The sequence below is a fragment of the Enhydra lutris genome, unplaced genomic scaffold (genome assembly GCF_002288905.1).
Source record: "Enhydra lutris kenyoni isolate GAN:26980312 unplaced genomic scaffold, ASM228890v2 scaffoldscaffold51, whole genome shotgun sequence".
In the NCBI taxonomy this organism is placed as follows: Eukaryota; Metazoa; Chordata; class Mammalia; order Carnivora; family Mustelidae; genus Enhydra; species Enhydra lutris.
Genome location: NW_019154135.1, coordinates 10233989 through 10252973, shown reverse-complemented (window position 1 = coordinate 10252973; position 18985 = coordinate 10233989). Strand labels below are relative to the sequence as shown.

General features: G+C 37.5%; 1 protein-coding gene across 1 annotated transcript in view; it reads left to right on the top strand.

Moving 5' to 3' along the window:
• LOC111156983 (spermatogenesis associated 48) overlaps positions 1-18985 on the top strand; it is a 70250-nt gene that overhangs the window by 11238 nt on the left and 40027 nt on the right. The window contains exon 2 of the mRNA XM_022518166.1: positions 615-712. Within this exon, the coding sequence (XP_022373874.1) occupies positions 615-712 (98 nt within the window). The remainder of the gene's footprint in view (positions 1-614; positions 713-18985) is intronic.

Here is an 18985-nt window from a genome sequence, read left to right as displayed (position 1 = left end):
ATCTTCAGGAAGCTGTTCTTAACTCCCCACAGTCTGGCTGGGCTAGTATTCTTCCTCTGCACTCCCCCAGCAGTTGGAGCACAAGGATTAGAGTTGCTACACGACACGAAATTATCTACTAACGGGACTATCTTTTCCATTTGTTCATGAGCACCACAAAACTGGGAATCCCTCTTCCCTCTCTGTGTGTGCATCTACTTCCATTTGCAGCACAGTAAATACTTGTTATAATCTGTGTGCCGATTTGCTAGTGTCTTAGGACTTCTGTCGTTAGATACATTTTCTGCCTAGTAACCAACTCCTTCACGTTGTGTCCATCCCCAATACACCCCCAATACACCCCCATGCTCATCTGCAGATTTGCAGTACTCAGCAGACCTCTTCAAGTAATGAGTAGTAACAACTGCACTGCTACAATTCCTTAACATGCGCGTTCCAGAGCGATTCAGTTCTCACTGCTAATAAAAGTTGTTACGTAATCCATGGACATGTCAGATAACATGATATAGTTTAGCTTTCATGTAGGAAGTATTTCTGGTAGAAGAAGAAGAAGAAGGGAAAAAAAAACCCTTTATCACGTTTTTAACCCAACACACATAAATTTTTGTTTTCAGGTTGGACAAGCCCGCTGAAGGTCACTCCTCTACCACCTCATCATGAAGTATGCTCAGTCAATCACACGTATGCCTTTGATGAAGAATCAACGTGTACGGTGAGGTTTTCTGACCCAATATTTGTAATTAGTTTCCTTGTACCTCTGATATTCAAAGCCCTGCAAAAATTAGCTGCCGTTCATAAAGTTCTTCTGCGCCAGGCACCGTGCAGCCCCTCACAGTGATTGTGTGGTGTGTCTTACCTTGTGCCTTCCTACAACCAGACTACGGGGAGGAGGGTGTGACAAATGCCAGTAGTGCCCAACCCAGGTGCCCTTTACTGGCAAGGGCATCCTCTTCTGGTAGCAGCGAGTGGTGGCCACTAAATGGCAGACGCCCAGCGGCCCAGAGGACAGCTCCCTGCCACACGGTCCCCTGAGACTTTGGCCCATGGCCGACTGACTTCCCTGAGGAAACATGTAAATCTAAGCTGAGTCCTGCTGAGACCACGTCGTCCCTAGCTTCTTGTCCTGGTTCTACTCTGCTCGTCACCTAGAGTTCTCCTAGAGTGCACGACTTGAGCAAAAATCATGTTTCTGTCCCTGCCTCTGGACAAGGTGGTGCTGTTATCCCCACTTTATTTGAGAAAGCTAATGCCCAGGGACGTTAACTAATTAACTTTAAACCCCACAGTAAGTATGAAACCAAAATGTACACCTAGGTATCTTTCTGAACTTAAGGATTGTGTTAATGACCCTTTTTGTATGTGGATTGTACAGTCTCTAAAGCCATGATAGTTAAATGAGTTGAAGACCTCGAGGGATATATAGATATCTCAAGGTTTTCCTTTAAACAAAAAAAGGGCTTTATTGGGATATATTTCATACACCACAAAAATCATCTGTTTAGAGTGTTCAGTGTTTTTTTTATAAAATACAAAATTAAATAATGTCACCATAATCAAATTCTAGAACATTTCATCACCCCAAAAAGAAACCCCATACCCATTACAAATAAAGTTATGAATACTTTAAGGAGTCGGTTTCCATTTCTTAAGTCCCTTCCAAAAATTGATCCGCCTGTGAATTTATCTGTGGTTGGAGTGTTAGATTTATTTTTAATTTTCCCACGTCTTCCTTCACGATTTCCCATTCTAATTTTCCCACAGAGGGGACTGGAGAATACCTCCCACAGCCAGCAGTCATACCATACAGTACATGAATATGGAAAAAAAATCATTCAAAATACATGTCATCAATGCCTCCTTTATCAAGATGCCATCCACCCATGCCAGGGCTTTCTGATTTTCCTTGTCTATACATTTTTCTTTATAAGAAAATCTTGGCCTTAGAAATAGGGGTAATTTGGCCTATTTTGAGCTATTCCACACTCAGATAAAATGCAGAATTTTGTTGCCAGGGTAAAGAAAATGTGTACCTAGTAGTTTCACTTATTCTATCTCCAGACTTTTCAAAGAATCCATTGCTCTTGCAGGCGAGTCCTTTGAGAACAAATCAAAGTAAACATTATAAGAAATTGAAGGCACTGGTGCCTTTTGTTTTTCATGTTAGCTGCAAATTCATGGCAAGTCTCCATGCTTTATCTAGTGATTTATTTTAGAGTTGGAATATTGAAGTACGTGCTTGTCATGCAAATGCTTACTCACAGACTTATTTAAATTTAAAATAAGTTTAGACTTTTTGTTACCAAAAATAAATCTGGATATTTTACTTCTTGTAGTGGAAATTTAACCAGGTAAATGGGACAATGCTTGCAATGGAAAACAACTAGATTAATATTTCTTTTTTCTTAAAATTTCAAAAAGCTAATAATGGAGAGAGACGTTACTAGGTCAACAAAAAGAAGGAAACTCTAAAAATTAAGCCTCGCACCCAAGGCCGCTTTGGCCATACAGGAATTTACCATTCTAGAAGGGAAAACTACAACTTTGAGTTGGATGTCGTGGTCTCATAGGTGTAAAAGATCAAATGTTGGAATTGATCTCTGAAAACAATCCACTGCTTTGGGATGAATGCCTGAAGGCTTGCAGCTTGGAAGAAAGGCTAGATCAATAGTAAAAAAGCCCTTGAGCAGATTAAAGCCTGGCTTGGTCCAAGTAAATGAGAGCACTTCGTGTCTTGAACTGGCATTAAGGGAATCTTAGGATGCTGTCCTTTCCAGGATGCAGGCAGACACAGACAAAACTTCTTTGCAGAAAGATAATGTCTTATTAAGCCTTAAATTATTCCCATCAATAACTTTTAAAATATAATGTCCGGTATACAACCAACGGTAGCTAAACATGTAAAGAGAAAGAACACCGTGACTCAGAATCAGCAGGAAAGAGAGAAAACAAAAAGGGACCCAAGTTGATTCTAGACATTGAAAATATGCAAGGAGAGAAAAGATGAGTTCAGGGTTTCTGTAAAGAAATTAAATATTACAAAATGAGGAATTAAGAAATTGGGGGGGGGGGGAGAAGTAGTTCCAGAACCGAAAAGTATAACAAGCAAAGACCTGGTAAGTGCACAGTGCAACAGATCTGACACAGAGAACTGGGGGATTGGTAGAGAAATGAGGAAATACCATTTAGGATCAAACACAAATACACAAGAAATGGAATAAGAAACATCAAGGATACAGTGAAAAAAGAACATGTATTTACTCGAAATCCCAGATGTATAGAAGAGTAGGACGGAAGCAACACGCACAGAGGCAATTACTGTATCCACCACGTGCCCATTTCTGGGGTTTCCTGGAGGGTACCCTCACATTCCCTGCTCTACATTGGGAGCTAAGGCCCCACACAAGCACCACATACCACAGCGAGGACTGTCAGTGTTCATCCCAGCACCAAGGAAAGTGGCAGCACAATTTTCAAGAGAGACCCAAAGCATGGAAGACACATGAATGGACAGAAATAGGAAACTCCTGAAATTTTTCACATTGTTCATGGTAATTGCATGGTTTGGAATCTGGACTCGGCCGTCATCTTTTATCAGCTCTTGCAAAATGTGAAGAAATTCTAGGAAGTTGAGGCGTTTATGATGTTGACCATGATGAAGGATCTTAATGTGAATGATGCTAAGGTTTTAGGACATAAAGGAAGATGTCCTCAATGTCTTGTCACGGAACTTAAGAAGTATCTAGCATCAGTAGGTTCCCATTGAACCAGATTCCAAGATCACTAAAGCTGAAGTCAAATAGCAAATTTGGCCCCTCCTTTATGAAATAGCACACACTAAACATGTAGAGAACAGAAATCGAGAAAAGACACAGCTGCAAGAGAAAAGCTATTGTAAAGATTGACTTTGAGAAAACAGTGTAAATGATACATTTCTGAAAACAAATGTTTCATAAAGAAACTGAAGATACATAACATACAGAAGTGGCAGCCTATAAAGACTAATCAGGAAGTGGAACTGATGTGTACTGAAGAAAAATCCAGATGCCAATGAAAGATGATACTATGATACCTATAATCTACCAAGATGATGATGACCAGTGATATGAACCACCAGAAAAGGAAGAGGCATTCATTTCAGATATTGCTAGAGAAGACTTAGACATGGGTGCAGAAGAATTAATGGTCTCCCTGTTGAAGAACAGTAAGAACACACAGATTTCAGAATCTTTGTCCCTACAAGAAGAAGACCGATCTTACCTACACATTATCCAGCAACCGTATCAATGCGTTATCGACAGGACACAGGTGATTGTGACAGATCTTGTGAATCACTAAGAAGGGCACAATACAAGATTTTTTTTTAAGATTTTATTTATTTATTTGGCAGACAGAGATCACAAGTAGGCAGAGAGGCAGGCAGAGAGAGGGGGGAAGCAGGCTCCCTGCTGAGCAGAGAGCCCGTTGATTCAGGGCTCGATCCCAGGCCCCAGAGATCATGACCTGAGCTGAAGGCAGAGGCTTTTCCTGCTGAGCCCCCCAGGCGCCCCAATAAAATATATTTTAAATGAATTATTGTCAATTCTGATTTAGTATACGTTCTACAAGTGAAAAATTGATGGGATTTTGCTTTTCTACATCCCTTCTTTTTGACAGTAGATCCATTGGTTTTAGTTGCTTCTTGGTTCTGTCTCTAACATAGCTCCTTTTTTTTTTTTAAAGATTTTATTTATTTATTTGACAGACAGAGATCACAAGTAGGCAGAGAGGCAGGCAGAGAAAGAGGAGGAAGCAGGCTCCCCGCTGAGCAGAGAGCCCGATGTGGGGCCTTATCCTAGGACCCTGGGATCATGACCTGAGCCGAAGGCAGAGGCTTTAACCCACTGAGCTACCCAGGTGCCCCTCTAACATAGCTCTTATTATGACTTACATTCTCATGTGATTTTCAGAGAAGATACAGAAATTACACTGATGATGTAGCAGCAGTTGATTTGGCAAAGATTCAATACTTATTAGGATATAGCATTCATAATGTTAGGTGGATTGTTGTCACCTCTACGCTAAACATAGATTTCTTTTTTTAATCTGAAAAGACACTGAAATATCTGTTCATGACTCTTACTGATAGGAGTCATTATAAACTGTGTGACAATTAACAAGAAAACAGGACATTGGCAGATTTAGTATAGACAAAACTAAATATAGTAGAATAACACAGCACAATTGGCAAGTTGACCTAATAGATAGATATAAATACACCTTTTTGCAAGGACCATTAATAAAAATGACCACATACTGTACCATAAAACAACTAGAAATTTTTCAAATATATTTTTTTAATTTTTGCCTTACGTATTTGTTTATTCTTTTAATTTCAGTGTGATTCACATACAGTGTTATCTTAGCTTCAGATGTATAATAGATTCATCAATTCTGTACATTTCTCAAATATCTTAAATCATACAAAGTATGTTCTTTGGCCACAAGACAATTATGACAGATCAGAACACCCTAGAAAATTATGTATTTGGAAATGTAAAAATATGTTTATGAATGAATCATGGGCCGAAGAAAAATCATCAAAGAAACTAGAAAATATCTTGAACTGAACTATAATAGTAATATTGTAGCAAAACCTGTGAGAATGAGTTATAATAATTCCTAGAGGAAATATGTAATCTGAAATGAGTATGTTATAACAGAAGGAAACCTAAAAATTTAAGAACTGAGCAAGCTAGAAAAACATGGTAAAATCAATTTTTTTAATCTGGAGGAAGAAAATAATAAAGATAAAATAATAAGGAAATGGAAAACAAATGATTTTAAAAATCACCAGAGCCAGAAGTCAGTTTACTGAAAAAAATTGATGAATTTCTGCCAATGCTGTTCAAAAGAACAAACAAATGTAGCAGTTAAGGAGCCAAATGTAATGGCAGCTCCATAAAACTGTGCTCCCCCACATGGCCTCAAAAGCAGAATAGGACAAACGATAGCATACAAAAAACTTTCAACATATTTAGAAGAGAAATACTAAACTTCAAATTACTGCAAGTTAAAAGAAGAGAAAGAAAACAAAAAACCCTAACAAGTCATACTTTGAGCCCTTAATTAATTAATTAATTAATTGGTAAATGAGGACAATCTTGAAAAAAAATAAAAAGGCATGGTAGAGAGAAGCCACCCTGGGATTCATCTAACGACCACTGACAGAAGATAAAGCAGACTGTGAGTCTGCAGAGAAGGAATTGAAAAGCACACATGATTTGAAGTGGCGGTTTTTCAGCAGCACTGATCATGTTAGAGAAGTTTGAAAGAGTCGGGGATGCCTGGGTGGCTCTGTCGGTTAAGCGTCTGCCTTTGGCTCAAGTTGTGATCCCAGAATCCTAGGGTGGAGTCCCTTATCAGGCAGGCTCCCTGCTTAGTGGGGAGCCTGCTTCTGTGTCTGCCTGCTGCTCCCCCTGCTTGTGCCCTCTCTCTCTCTCTCTCTGACAAACAAAAGAAAGAGTCACTGTTTGGAGGTGGTGATAAAAAGAAGAAAAAAATGAGGGAAAGAGGAAAAACTAATATTCTAAAAGACAAAAAGAATGAGCTGAGCGGAAGTTGCACAACCCTTCTGGTAACAATTACCTGCCACAGAGAAACAACTTATTAGAGAAAGTGCTGCACTTTGCTGCACTGACAGAAGGGGGCAGCATTGAACTAAAAATAGCGCAAACCACACCAAATCCATCAAATGAATCGAAGAGAACTGGATAAATCTGTTCCAAGAAATGGTAACAAAACAGAAAACAAGAATCAAAATATGTTAATGAAAATAAGAATCAAAAGAAGAGCCAAATACTTTAATAAGAATACAAAACAGCAAATCAACTATAAAACAGAAGAAAACTGTACTATAATATTCCAAACTGAATTACATGTTTCAAACAATCATTTGAGGATGTGAAAAGCTGCCTTCACACAGAAATTTAAGAAAATAAATCCAAATAAAATTGTCAGTGAAAGAAGTGAAAGAAATGGAAATTTCATTCAGAAATTAAGAATTACACTGTGCCCAAGGGAAAAGAGATTCAAATAAAAATTTAAGGAGGAACAGGGGTACCTGGATGCCTCAGTCAATTAAGCATCTGACTTCCGTTTCAGCTCAGGTCATGATCTTGGGGCTGTGAGATTGAGCCCCGCATCTGGCTCTGTACTCTGTTCCCCCAGCCCCCGCTCGCACACTTGCTCACCTTCTCTCTCTCTCTAATACAAATAAATCTTTAAAAATTTTAAAGAAGGGGCATTGAGGAAAGGCAAGAAAACATCCAGCAGAAGAAAAGGAGATGGAGAATCAGTTAAAAATACCTGAGTGAAACTGGTTGAGATGGAAGAAAGGCAAAAAAGAAACAATGTATATGTATGTGGAATCCCCCAAGGGAAAAAAAAGAAAAGCAATGGGCAGGCTGGAATTAGTCCGTTTGACCAGGGTTTGTGAGCCTTGCACCACTGACATTTTCAGCTGGATTCAGCTGGATCAATTCTTTGCCATGGGAGACCACTGTGTGCAATGTAAGGTCACAGGCAACATTCTGGATGCTGGTGACACCCTTCCTGGTGGATGAAAGTCCCTCTCCGAAGCTAGACAACAGACAGCAACGTAAAGCAAAAGAAAGTACAAAATGAAATTAAAAAAAAAAAAAAATAGACATTAAGGAAGCAAAAGACACGGAGTACCAGCTGTTCCACCCACTTTTCTGCCTTGAACATATAGAAAATTGGACAAAATAAGAGAAATGATGGTTTCCAGACACTGGACAAAAGGTAGTGAAGGACTAGAATGTCTAAAGGAGGGAAAATAACCATGCGAACCCTGCATTTCACCCACTTACTGCCTGGAGGCAGTTCCTGAGCCAGCCGTGGAAGCGAAGGCCATGCCTCCTTGAGTTAGGAAGACAGGGATTGGAGTTTGGAGCGCCCAAGGCATCCGGAGTTTGCAGACTGGGGTTCCAGAAAGGAGGGAGTTGCGGAGCCAGTGCTCTGGAGAGCTGGGGAAGAGAGAGTGTGCGTCTGTGAGCGCTGATCTGTACACTGACGAACGGAAACTGCTGAAGTGGAGGAAGATGTTCTCTAGAGGATTGCACAAGCATGACCGTCCTCCGAGGCTTTAATGTGGCAGGGCATGGTCCAGGTCCCCACTTGTAGAACACAGGATGTCAGGCAGACTGTTTAGAAGGATATCATTATCGAAGTCAGGCTTAATCAACCCTACTCTAATGGTTCCTATGGGCTTGCTTGAATAGATTAAAAGAAGCCCCTCAAACACCCCCTGATTTTAATTACCTAACTTTGTGCTGGAACAAAATCTAACACTATTTAAGAGTAAAACAAGTTTTAGCAAGCAATAACCTAAGATCCAAAATAGGTATTCCAAGGAAAGTGACTTTTATGCCAAGAAGTAGGAAAATACCACCCAGAGTCAGGAGGAACAACAAATCATTATTACCGGACCTGGAAGCGTTAGATACAAAGAAACAATCAGACAAGGACGTGCGAACAGCTATTACAAATACGTTCAGTATGTTTGGATGGTAGAGGAAACCACAACCATGGAGAGGGGGAAAATGTGTGATGTAAACAAGACTCAAGAGGATGTTGAGACATGAAAGACACAGTAACTAAAATGGCACGTAAATGGGTATAGTTTTAAGAGCAGACCAGATACTGTAGGATAAAAGACCAGCGAAATTGAAAACATAGCAAGAACCATCCAAAATGAAATAGAAAACAAATAAATAAAATATCAGTTAGCTGCAGGATGATATTGAGCTGTTTAATATACCTGTAATTGGAGTCCCAGAAAAAAAGAAAGTGGGAAAAATGGGCAAACCATGGCCAGTGTTGTTCCTAAATGATTATAAATCTACAGACGTAGGAAAATCAACAAGTGCCAAGCTGTATAAAGATAAAGGAAACTATGCACATAAATTATGGAAAACAATGATAAAAAGAACATCTTAAAACAGCTAGAGGAAAAAATACATTATATACAGAGGAACACATATAAGAATGACACTAGGCTCTTGTCAGAATCTGTGTGTGCTGGGGCACCTGGGTGGCTCAGGCAGTTAAGCATCCTACTCTTATTGGTTTTGAATCAGGTCATGATCTCAGGTCATGAGATGGACCCCACACTGTGCTCCATGCTTAGCAGGAACCTGCCCGAGATTCTCTCGCTCCCTCTCCCTCTCCGTCCGCCCCTCTCCTACTTATGCTCTCTCTCTAAAATAAATAAATGAATCTTAAAAAAAAAAAAAAAAAGCATCACTAATAAATTTCCAGAAGAAAGGCAGAGTAGACATTTTCAGGAAAATAAAGCTGAGGGACATATTGCCAACAGACCTGAAGGAGGTTCTTCAGACAAAAAAATATGGTATACGTGGAAATTTGAGTTTATACAATGGGATGAAGTTGAGGTCAAGAGAAATGGTAAATATGTGGGTAAATAGAAAACACTGTTTTTCATTTTGAAATTTTTAAAAATATCATTGAATGTTTAAGCCAACAATAGTAGCAATGTATTTTGGGGGCACAGCACATGCAGAGCTGAATTGTGCAACAATAGCACAAGGGAGGTCAGGATGAAAATAGACATATGCTATTATAATTTTTTACACTATTCATGAAGTGGTATAATATTATACTTTAAACCCTAGAATTAAAGATATATAAGTCTTACAGAGACAGTAATAACAGAAGCCAATCAATCAATCAGTCAATCATAGGAAATAAGCTAATGGGGGAGACAAAATGAAATTTAAAAAAGAAAAAAAAACCCTCAAATAATACAAAAGAAAGTAACACAAAAGAAAAAGAACGGAAGAAATAATAAATAAACCTATATTTAAACCAAGTTATGTCAGATGTTATGTTGAATACAATTTAATATAAGGAAATTGAAAGTCAGCAATTTTTATGTTAGAGAAAAAAATTCCATACCCAACTATATGCTGACTGCAAGAAAACAATGTTAAATAGAAAAAGAAGAGAAAGATGGGAAGCCCTAAGTTGTTTTGTAGTTTCAGTGCAATCCAAATCAATATCTTAGCTGTATTTATGTGGAATTTGACAAGTTCTTTATAAAATAGATACAGAGAAGCAAAGAATCAGAAATAACCAAGAGTATTATTAACAAAAGGGAAAAAAATCAATGGTCATTTAGACCAAAACTCTCAGCAAATGAGACTTAGACGGGAACGTCCTCAATCTGATATAGGGCATCTGTGAAAAACCTGAGGCTAAAGGAAATAATGAAAAAGACCAAATGTCTTTCCCTTAATATCAGGAAAAAGACAAACATGCCTGCTGTTACCACTGTCATTTTCCATTTAGTGGAGAGGACAGCTATTGCAGAAAGGCAAGAAAAAGAAATAGAAATCATAAATATTGGAAAGGAAGAAGTAATTCCAACTCACGTAGAGATGACATGATATTTAGGGCTTTGTTTTTTTTGAAGATGTATTTACTTGAAAGAGAGAAAGAGAGAGCATGAGCAGGAGGGGCAAGGGGGAGGGAGAGAAGATCCCAAGCAGACTCCGTGGTCAGCATGGAGCCTGATGCGGGGCTTGATCTCATGACGACCCGAGCCTAAATCAAGAGTCAGATGCTTAATCGACTGTGCCACCTAGGTGCCCCTGACATGATTATATTTGTAAAAAGTCCTCAGACATCCTCAAACCAAGTGTTAGACATAATCGAATTTATCAGAGGCAAAGGCTTATTGTTATTGTATAAAAATCAATTGTAATGTTACGTATCAGAAGCAAACAACTGGAAAATAAAAGGTTGAAACATTCCATTGACAATAGTACCAAAAATCACACAAGATTTGATTTAAAACCATGAATTTTTTTAACTGAAAACTTTGGTACATTACTGAGTGAAATAAATTAGCAAAGACCTAAATAAAAGAAAAATAAACTAAGTTCCTGGGTCGGAAGACCTGTTGCTGGGTTATTACTTCTCCAACTGGCCTGGAGATTCAGTGAAAACCCTATCTAAAATTAAAACAACTGAAAATTCCAAGTGTGACAAGGATACAGAGCAGTGGGATTCTAACACCCTCTTGCCGGGGATGCGAAATGGTACAACGAGTTTGGAAACTCTTGAACACTGTTTGGACGGTGGACCTACACCTGTGCCAGCCGTAGACGGCCACTCCACGGCTAGATATTTACCCGAGACAAATTTAAATACATGTCCACGCGAAAACTTGGACATAAACATGTTGAAAGCAGCTTTATTCGTGACAGTCTAAAAATGGAAACCAACTAAATGTTTATGTGCATGTGCAAGAGTGAACTGATGGCGGCCGATCCGTACAATGGAATAGTGGTCAGCAGTTAGACTGACCACAGCGATGATCCCTGCGACAAGACGAACAAACTTCCCGAATCATTATACTGCGTGAACACACTCAGAAACAAAACATGACGTGCCATGGATCCTATGTAGATGAAATTCTGAAAACGCAAACCAATAAAACGGACAAAAAATGGATCACCTGTTGCCCTGGTCTGGGAGGAGAGGGAGACGTGGATGGCAAAGGGGCATGAGGAAACTTTCAGCAAAATGTCAATGCTCTGACTCTGTTACGGTCGTTTCTTGGTTGTACGCAACTGTACAACCTCCTCGGACTGTATGTGTTAGTGGATGACATTCGTTGCAAGTACACTACAACTCCGTACAATGTGTTTTCTGTTAAAGAGTGGTATTATAAACAACTTTATGCCAGTGAGGTTGACAATGTAGATAAAATGAACAAATGGTGTAAAAACACAACTTTCCAAAACTGACACAAGGAGAAAACCTCAGTGGACCTATGTCTGTGAAAATACTTTTGCAGATTATCATAATATTTTTTACAGAGAAAACACTAGGTGGAGGTAGTTTTACTAAGGAATAAGATCATATGTTTAAGGGAGAAATCATATCATCATATTCAAATAATCCATTGAGGAAAATAGAGCTCTGTCACCAAAATGTAAACTATATTACAACAAAAATTTACAGTCTAATATTTCTACAAACAAACAAAACAATCCTTAGAAAATTTTACTAAATTAAATTTGGCAATGTATTAAATAGATAATACATCATGATGAAATAGAGATCATCTCAGGATTGCAAAATTGGCTTACCATTCAGAAATCAATGCCTATGATTTATTGTATTAACAGAATTTTAATATATATGTACATATATATATATATATATATAAATCATCTCAGTCAATAATTGAAGGCCAAAATACAAAAGAAATAATTTTTTCCAGTGTCTAGAAATTGGAAAATAAGATTATAAAAATAACACTATAATAACATTTTAAAAAAGATTTTCTTTATTTATTTGACAGACAGAGATCACAGGCAGAGAGGCAGGCAGAGAGAGGGGGAAGAGAGGCTCCCTGTTGAGCAGATAGCTGGATGCAGTGCTCCATCCCAGCTGGGATCATGACCTGAGTTGAAGGCAGAGGCTTTAACCCACTGAGCCACCCAGGAGCCCCTATAATAACATTTTTAAAAACTATAATGTTAGGGAAAAATTTAATAAAAAATGTTCAAAGATCTGCACTGAAAACTATCTCAAAATGCTGAGACAAATAAAAGATCTAAATAAATTCATTCATAATATTATTTTCATGGAGTGAAAAACTCAGTATTTTTTAAGAATCAATATTCAAATTAAGCTCCAAATAGTTGCAGTGCTTTCCCTACCATAATTCTGTGCCTTTTTAATACAAAGTTGCTTTTGTCTCTGAAATTTACATTAATTTACATCTTGAAAAAAGTAATGCGATAGGAAAGTGATTCTACCTGATTTGAAGACCCACAGCAATGCCGCACTAAGACAGTGCTGTTTTGGTGTAATAACAGAGAAATCAACTGAACTGAATTGAGAGTCCAGAAATAGACAGTTTTTACACAAAAGTAACAAGACGGTTCACTGGTTTACATGCAGTGTTTTCAACAAGCAGTCTCTGAACAGCTGGACATGCATGTGGGAGGGAGCCCTGTGTCCCTTTCTCATACCGTCACAGAAATTACTTTGTGCTGGCCATTGACCTAAACGGAAAAGCTAGCACGAAGAAGGTCCTACAACAAAATACAAGATAAAATATCTGCAGTTGGTGGGCAGTTTCTTACAGAGGAAGTCAAAATCATTATGCCTAGAAAAAAAAATTCATTCTGTCAACACTAAAGTCCTTTGCTCTTTGGACCACTGTTAAGGTAAAAGTGTGAGCCACAGACAGGAAGAAAGTGCCTGCAGCATCTGTCAAGATCTGTGGGGTAAGAACTCCCACGACTTGATAGCAAAAATATTTCTTAAATACCTCAAGACTGAAATAAATGTTTCACGAAAGAAGACATATAAATGTCCAATAGGCACATGAAAAGGTGTTCATTTTTAGTTGTGAAGGAAGTACAAATGATAACCAAAATGGATTACTACTGAGTACCCACCAGAAAGACTAAAATTACGATACTTGGAAACCATCAAGGAGCTAGTATGATGTAAAAAGAGAGGCAAAGAATTCTTTTTTTAATATGTGTATAATTTGAAATGTTTTTTTCAAAGAAAAGAAAAAGATGCTTGACAACACTGTATGTTGGTGAGGACAGAAAGCAAATGGATTTTTCAAACCTTTGGCATACCTTATAAAGGGACATGCCTACGCCATGACCCGGTAATTCCATCTTTAAGTATTTACCTGATAAAATCAAAGTGCGTGTCCACAAAGAGACTTGTATAGGAACACTTGTAGCAGCTCAATTGATATGTACACAAAAAATCCGTAGAAAAGAAAATGGATTAACAGATCATAGAATGGAAAGTATTCAATAAAAAAGTGTAAACCAGAACGTGAGAGAATCTCACCAATATTAAAAGCTGATATTAAGGGGCACCTGAGTAGCTCAGTCAGTTAAGCATCCGACTCTTGGTTTCAGCTCAGGTCATGATCTCAGGGTCATGAGATCAAGCCCGGCAATAGGATTTGCACCGAGTGGGCCGTCCACTGGAGATTTTCTCTGTCCTTCTCTCTCTGTCCCTCCCCTCCCAATAAAAAAAAATAAATCTTTTTTTAAAAAGGCAATACTAATAAGCCAAAAAAAAAAGCCAGTTTTGAAAAAATACATAATTCTGATTCCAATCACATGAAGCCAGGAACAGGCAAAGCTAAGTGTTAGTAATAGAACATGGAGTCGTGGCTGCCAACGGAGAGTGAAGATCAACTGAGAGCAGAAATGAAGCATTTGGGGAGATGACAAAAATATTCTGCATTTCGACTGATATATTGGTTATATGAGTTTCTCATTTAAGTCAAAGTGATTGATTAAATTGTACAGTAAAAATCTACACCTTTTCTTGTACGTAAATGTCGCAATTCTAGAATTCAGGATTAGGAAGCTTCCTTTCAGAATTGTCAGAGAATGAGGGTGTTTTTTTCCACAAATCCTCCCTATCACCTCAGATATATTGAGATGCTACAGATGTATCAAAGTGCTACACATATTTTAAAACCAATACTTAGCTGAGCTGAAAAGCAAGAGAAGAGAGAAGATGTAGTTTCCAGAAAGGAAGAGAAAATTTAGTTCTAAAAATGGTTGTGCCACTGAAATTACATTTTTCATGGGGGAAGCTTTGGGTAACAGAGACCCCAATATAATGTGATGGGAACACTATAGAGGTTTAATTCTCTTTTATATAATCCACAGATTCTGGACTATCTTGTGGTTTTAGTATACAGTACTCTCCTAGATTCATTCTTTTGGACATCAGGTTAGAAGGATAGAAGCAAAATCAGAGAGGGACAATCCTCCTCTTTCTAAGGACTTTTTCCAGAAAATGCACACGTCACTTTAAATGATGTTGGCAGAACTCAATATTGCACTAGCTGCAAAGGAATTGTGAAAGAATTATGTTTAATCTTAAGGTCATGGGTCTAAATAAAAATGGGCTTTTTTTTTTTTTTTTTTTTTACTGTAGAAATGGGGAATGAAGCTGGTTTTGCTGAAACCAAAGAGTACATGGGCTAGGATTTTAATACCTATATAGGAATGGGAGTCTGGGAGTCTCAGATCTCATGATGGATATTTGGAATTGAGTTTTCTGTATAAATTCAGGTACCACAAAGGGCTATCTCAGCAATGAGCAAGAATTTGAACAAATCTTTACACACAGGTGGGAAGTTGACTATTTGATCCAGACAATAAATTGAAAAATACCATATATCATCCGCGAAGAAACAGAAACTTTGTTCTGTACCACGGGGATACATGGATCACAATTTATTAGGATACATGTAGTGTGGGAATACCATATCCTAAAATTAAAAAGAAGGAGAAGGAGGAGGGGGAGGGGAAAGGGAGGAGGAGGAGGAGGAGGAGGAGAAGAAGAAGAAAAAGAAGAAGAAGAAGAAGAAGAAGAAGGAGAAAAGCTTTGTACCCAGAAAAAATAAGCAATGCTCCACGGCAACATTTCCACGAAGTGGCATTGACATGTAGCATCGCACAGAAAAAAGCTATCCCTAGAAGAAACCACAGTCAAAATCATACTCTGCCTGTGAAAAAGGTCTCTTGTGAGAAGGTGTCAGCAGACCAACAGAAGGGGGACATCTTACCCAAGGACCCTCAGATAATAGAGCCATCTGTATATACATTAACTTTCATGAAACTGAATTTTTAAGGAAAAGAACAGGCAGATATGAAAAAGAAACAAAGCAAATTCTTTAAAATCAAGCATTTATCTTTAAAGAAATCATTAAATATTTTTGTTCCTCTGTGGTGGAGTAAGTTCCTAAAAGACTAACCCTCCGACCAGTAACAACCCCAGACTCTGATGAAACACAAATCCACTGGGTCAAGACCTCCAGTGATTGAACAAAATCAGGTAAATTTCAGAGTTAAAACTTAGAGGATGAACTCAGGGTGATTTTCCCCTTGTGGCCTGAAGTTTGGCTATGTTCAGGCAACTGGAGTAGTTAAAATTTCAATAGAAATCTCTGTGGGAGGTTGGGGGAACCAGGTGGTGGGTATTAGAGAGGGCACGGGACTACATGGAGCACTGGGTGTGGTACAAAAACAATGAATACTGTTATGCTGAAAATAAATTAAGAAAAAAAAAATCTCTGTCTTTCTGACCTAAAGAGATGAAAGAATGGAGCATGCACCAAGAATTAAAGAAAAGAATCCAAGAGGAGAGACAGGGAGGGAGCCAGAGTTCCGCATATGAACTTAGCCCAAGTGTTTGGCTCATGTCTGGACTCTCCTTGCTCAAAACAGATTCTGATCAGTTCTATCAAAGGCTAACAAGGTACTGATCTAAGATCTGACTATTATCCAAAACACATTCAGGAATAATGCAGAATCCAGGGCCTCCTCAACATTAAAGGTACAATGTCCAACATAAAATCCAAAATTACTCAACATACAAAAAACCATGGAAAATGGGATAAGCTCACATGGGAACATGCTAGAGGCTAGAATTATCACACAGAGATTTTAATACAGCTATTGTAACTGTGCTTAGTGCCATAATGGAGAATATACTTATAATCATAAGAGAGGAACTTTCATCAAAGAAATAGAATGCAAAAACAGAGCCAAAGAGAAATTTTAAAACTAAAATTTCAAAATCTTAAAATAGAAATGATATGGGATTACTTAGCATAAAGGATATGACAAGGAAAGTATGAAGGATTTAAAAGTAGAACTTGGAGAGGGTAAAAAAAAAAGGAACTAAAAATAAATGAACAGAGTCTCAGGGACCCATGGAACAGTATGAAAAAGTTAAATACACTAATTGTAGTCCAAGAATAAAAGGGGAAGTAAAATGTAACAGAAAATAATATTTGAAGAAATAGTTACTGAAACATCCCCAAATTTGATGCAAGATATATACTTACAGTTTTCAAGAGGCTTATTGAATTCCAAACAGAATAAACATTTTTCAAAAAGCCCATGCACCAGATATTCAGGTACAAAAGATACTAAGAAAATTTTGAAAGTAGCAAGAGAAAAGTAAGTTGAAACCTCACAGGCCTCTCATCAGACAAGAAGACAGTGGAGCAATGGAGCGAAATATTTACGGTCTGATAGAAAAAACGTGTCACACCAGAATATTACACCTAGAAACTCGAACTTTCAAAGACGAAGGCTGGGTTGGCCTCTACCAAAGAAGAAATTAGCATAAATTTAGTGACTTAGACAGTACAAATTTGTCATCTTAGACTTCTGGGGGTCGGAGTCAGAAATGGGTCTCGCTGAGCTGAAATCAAGGTGCTGGCAAGGTTGCATTTCTTCTAGAGTCTGTCGCATAGAATCTATGTCCTTGGTATCTTCATCCTCTCGCTCCCGGGCTTTGTCTTCATCCTCAGAGCCAGCGACGGTAGGTTGAGTTCTTCCCTCATCAGACGGAATCACTCTGACCTACTCTTCTGCTTTGACCTTCTACTTTTAGGGACCCTAGGATTACATTGTGCCCATGTGAGTGTCTAGGATGGTTTTCTTATTTTAAAGTCACTTGATTAGCACTTTAAATCCATTGGCAACCTGAATTACCCTTTTCCGTATAAGCTAACAAATGCAATTTCCAGGGACTAGGACGTGGATATAACTGGGGGCCTGATTATATTGAACATATTAAAAGGCTATGTAAAGAAATTTTCAAGACACGAAAAACAAAGGCAGTAGATAGCCAGTGGAAATTCACTACAAGAAATCTTGGGTATTTAAGATTATTTTTTCCTTTTAACTTCTTTAAAGTACATATAACTGTTTAAAACAAACATCTAACATTGTTCTCTGAAGCATATTATGAATGTAGATATAGTCCATGTGACAGCTGTAAAATAAGGAATGACAGGGACATGTGGTTGTAGTGTCTGCACATTTTATGTGAAGTGGTACAATGTTAACTCCAAGTCAACTGTGGAAAGTTAAAGACATTAACGAAACCTCTGAAACAACACTGAAATGTGCCATAACTAGTTATTGTTAAGGAGCCTATTAATGACACAATTTGTATTCTAAAAATCCCCTCTCATTTAAATAATCTAAAGAAGGCAGAAAAGAGGAGCAGAAACATAAGGACAGACAGACAACTATAATAAAATGCTACATATAATCCTAATATATCAATTGTTACATTAAATCTTAATATACTAAACATTTGAATGGAAAGGCAGAGGTTATCAGAATGGATAAAAAAGCAAGACGTAACTATATGTGGATTTACAAGAGTTACACACTGAAGATGCAAATAGGCTGAAAGTAAATGAACACAAAACGTATCAAGTGTATATGGTATATTCACCATAATGATATGCTGGAGCATAAAACAAGTCTTCATATATTTAAATGTATTGAAATAATTCTACTTTTGTTCTTAAACTGTCACAGAGTTAAGTTAAAAATAAATAACCATGAGATGTTTAGAAAAATATCAAACACTTTCACATTAAAAATCATACTTCTAAATAATCTGTAGGTCAAAGAAGAAATCATAAGAAAAATTAGAAAATGTTTTAAACTGAACAATGATAAAATTATTACCTATTAAATTTTGTATAATGCAGCTAAAATTCTGCTAAAAAGAAAAAAAAATTAGCCTTTTATGCTTATTTTAGGAAACCAGGAAGTTCTGAAAATTAAAGATTAATGATTAAGAAACTACCAGAATGGTTAAAGAAAAAGGACTAAAAAGATAAGAGTAAAAATCAATGAAAAAAGGAAAGATACAGGAGAGAAAACTTAGAGCCAAAAGTTGTTTCTTTAAAAAGATCAATGAAAGTGATAGATATTTTTTTAGTATAATCAAGAAAGAGAGAGATAACACATATTACCAACAGAGAAAATTAAAGAGTTTATTCCTGCTGATCCTAAAAGCAAAAAAGAAAATACTATAAACTATAGTATGCCAGTTCATTTAGCATCTTAAATTACATGAA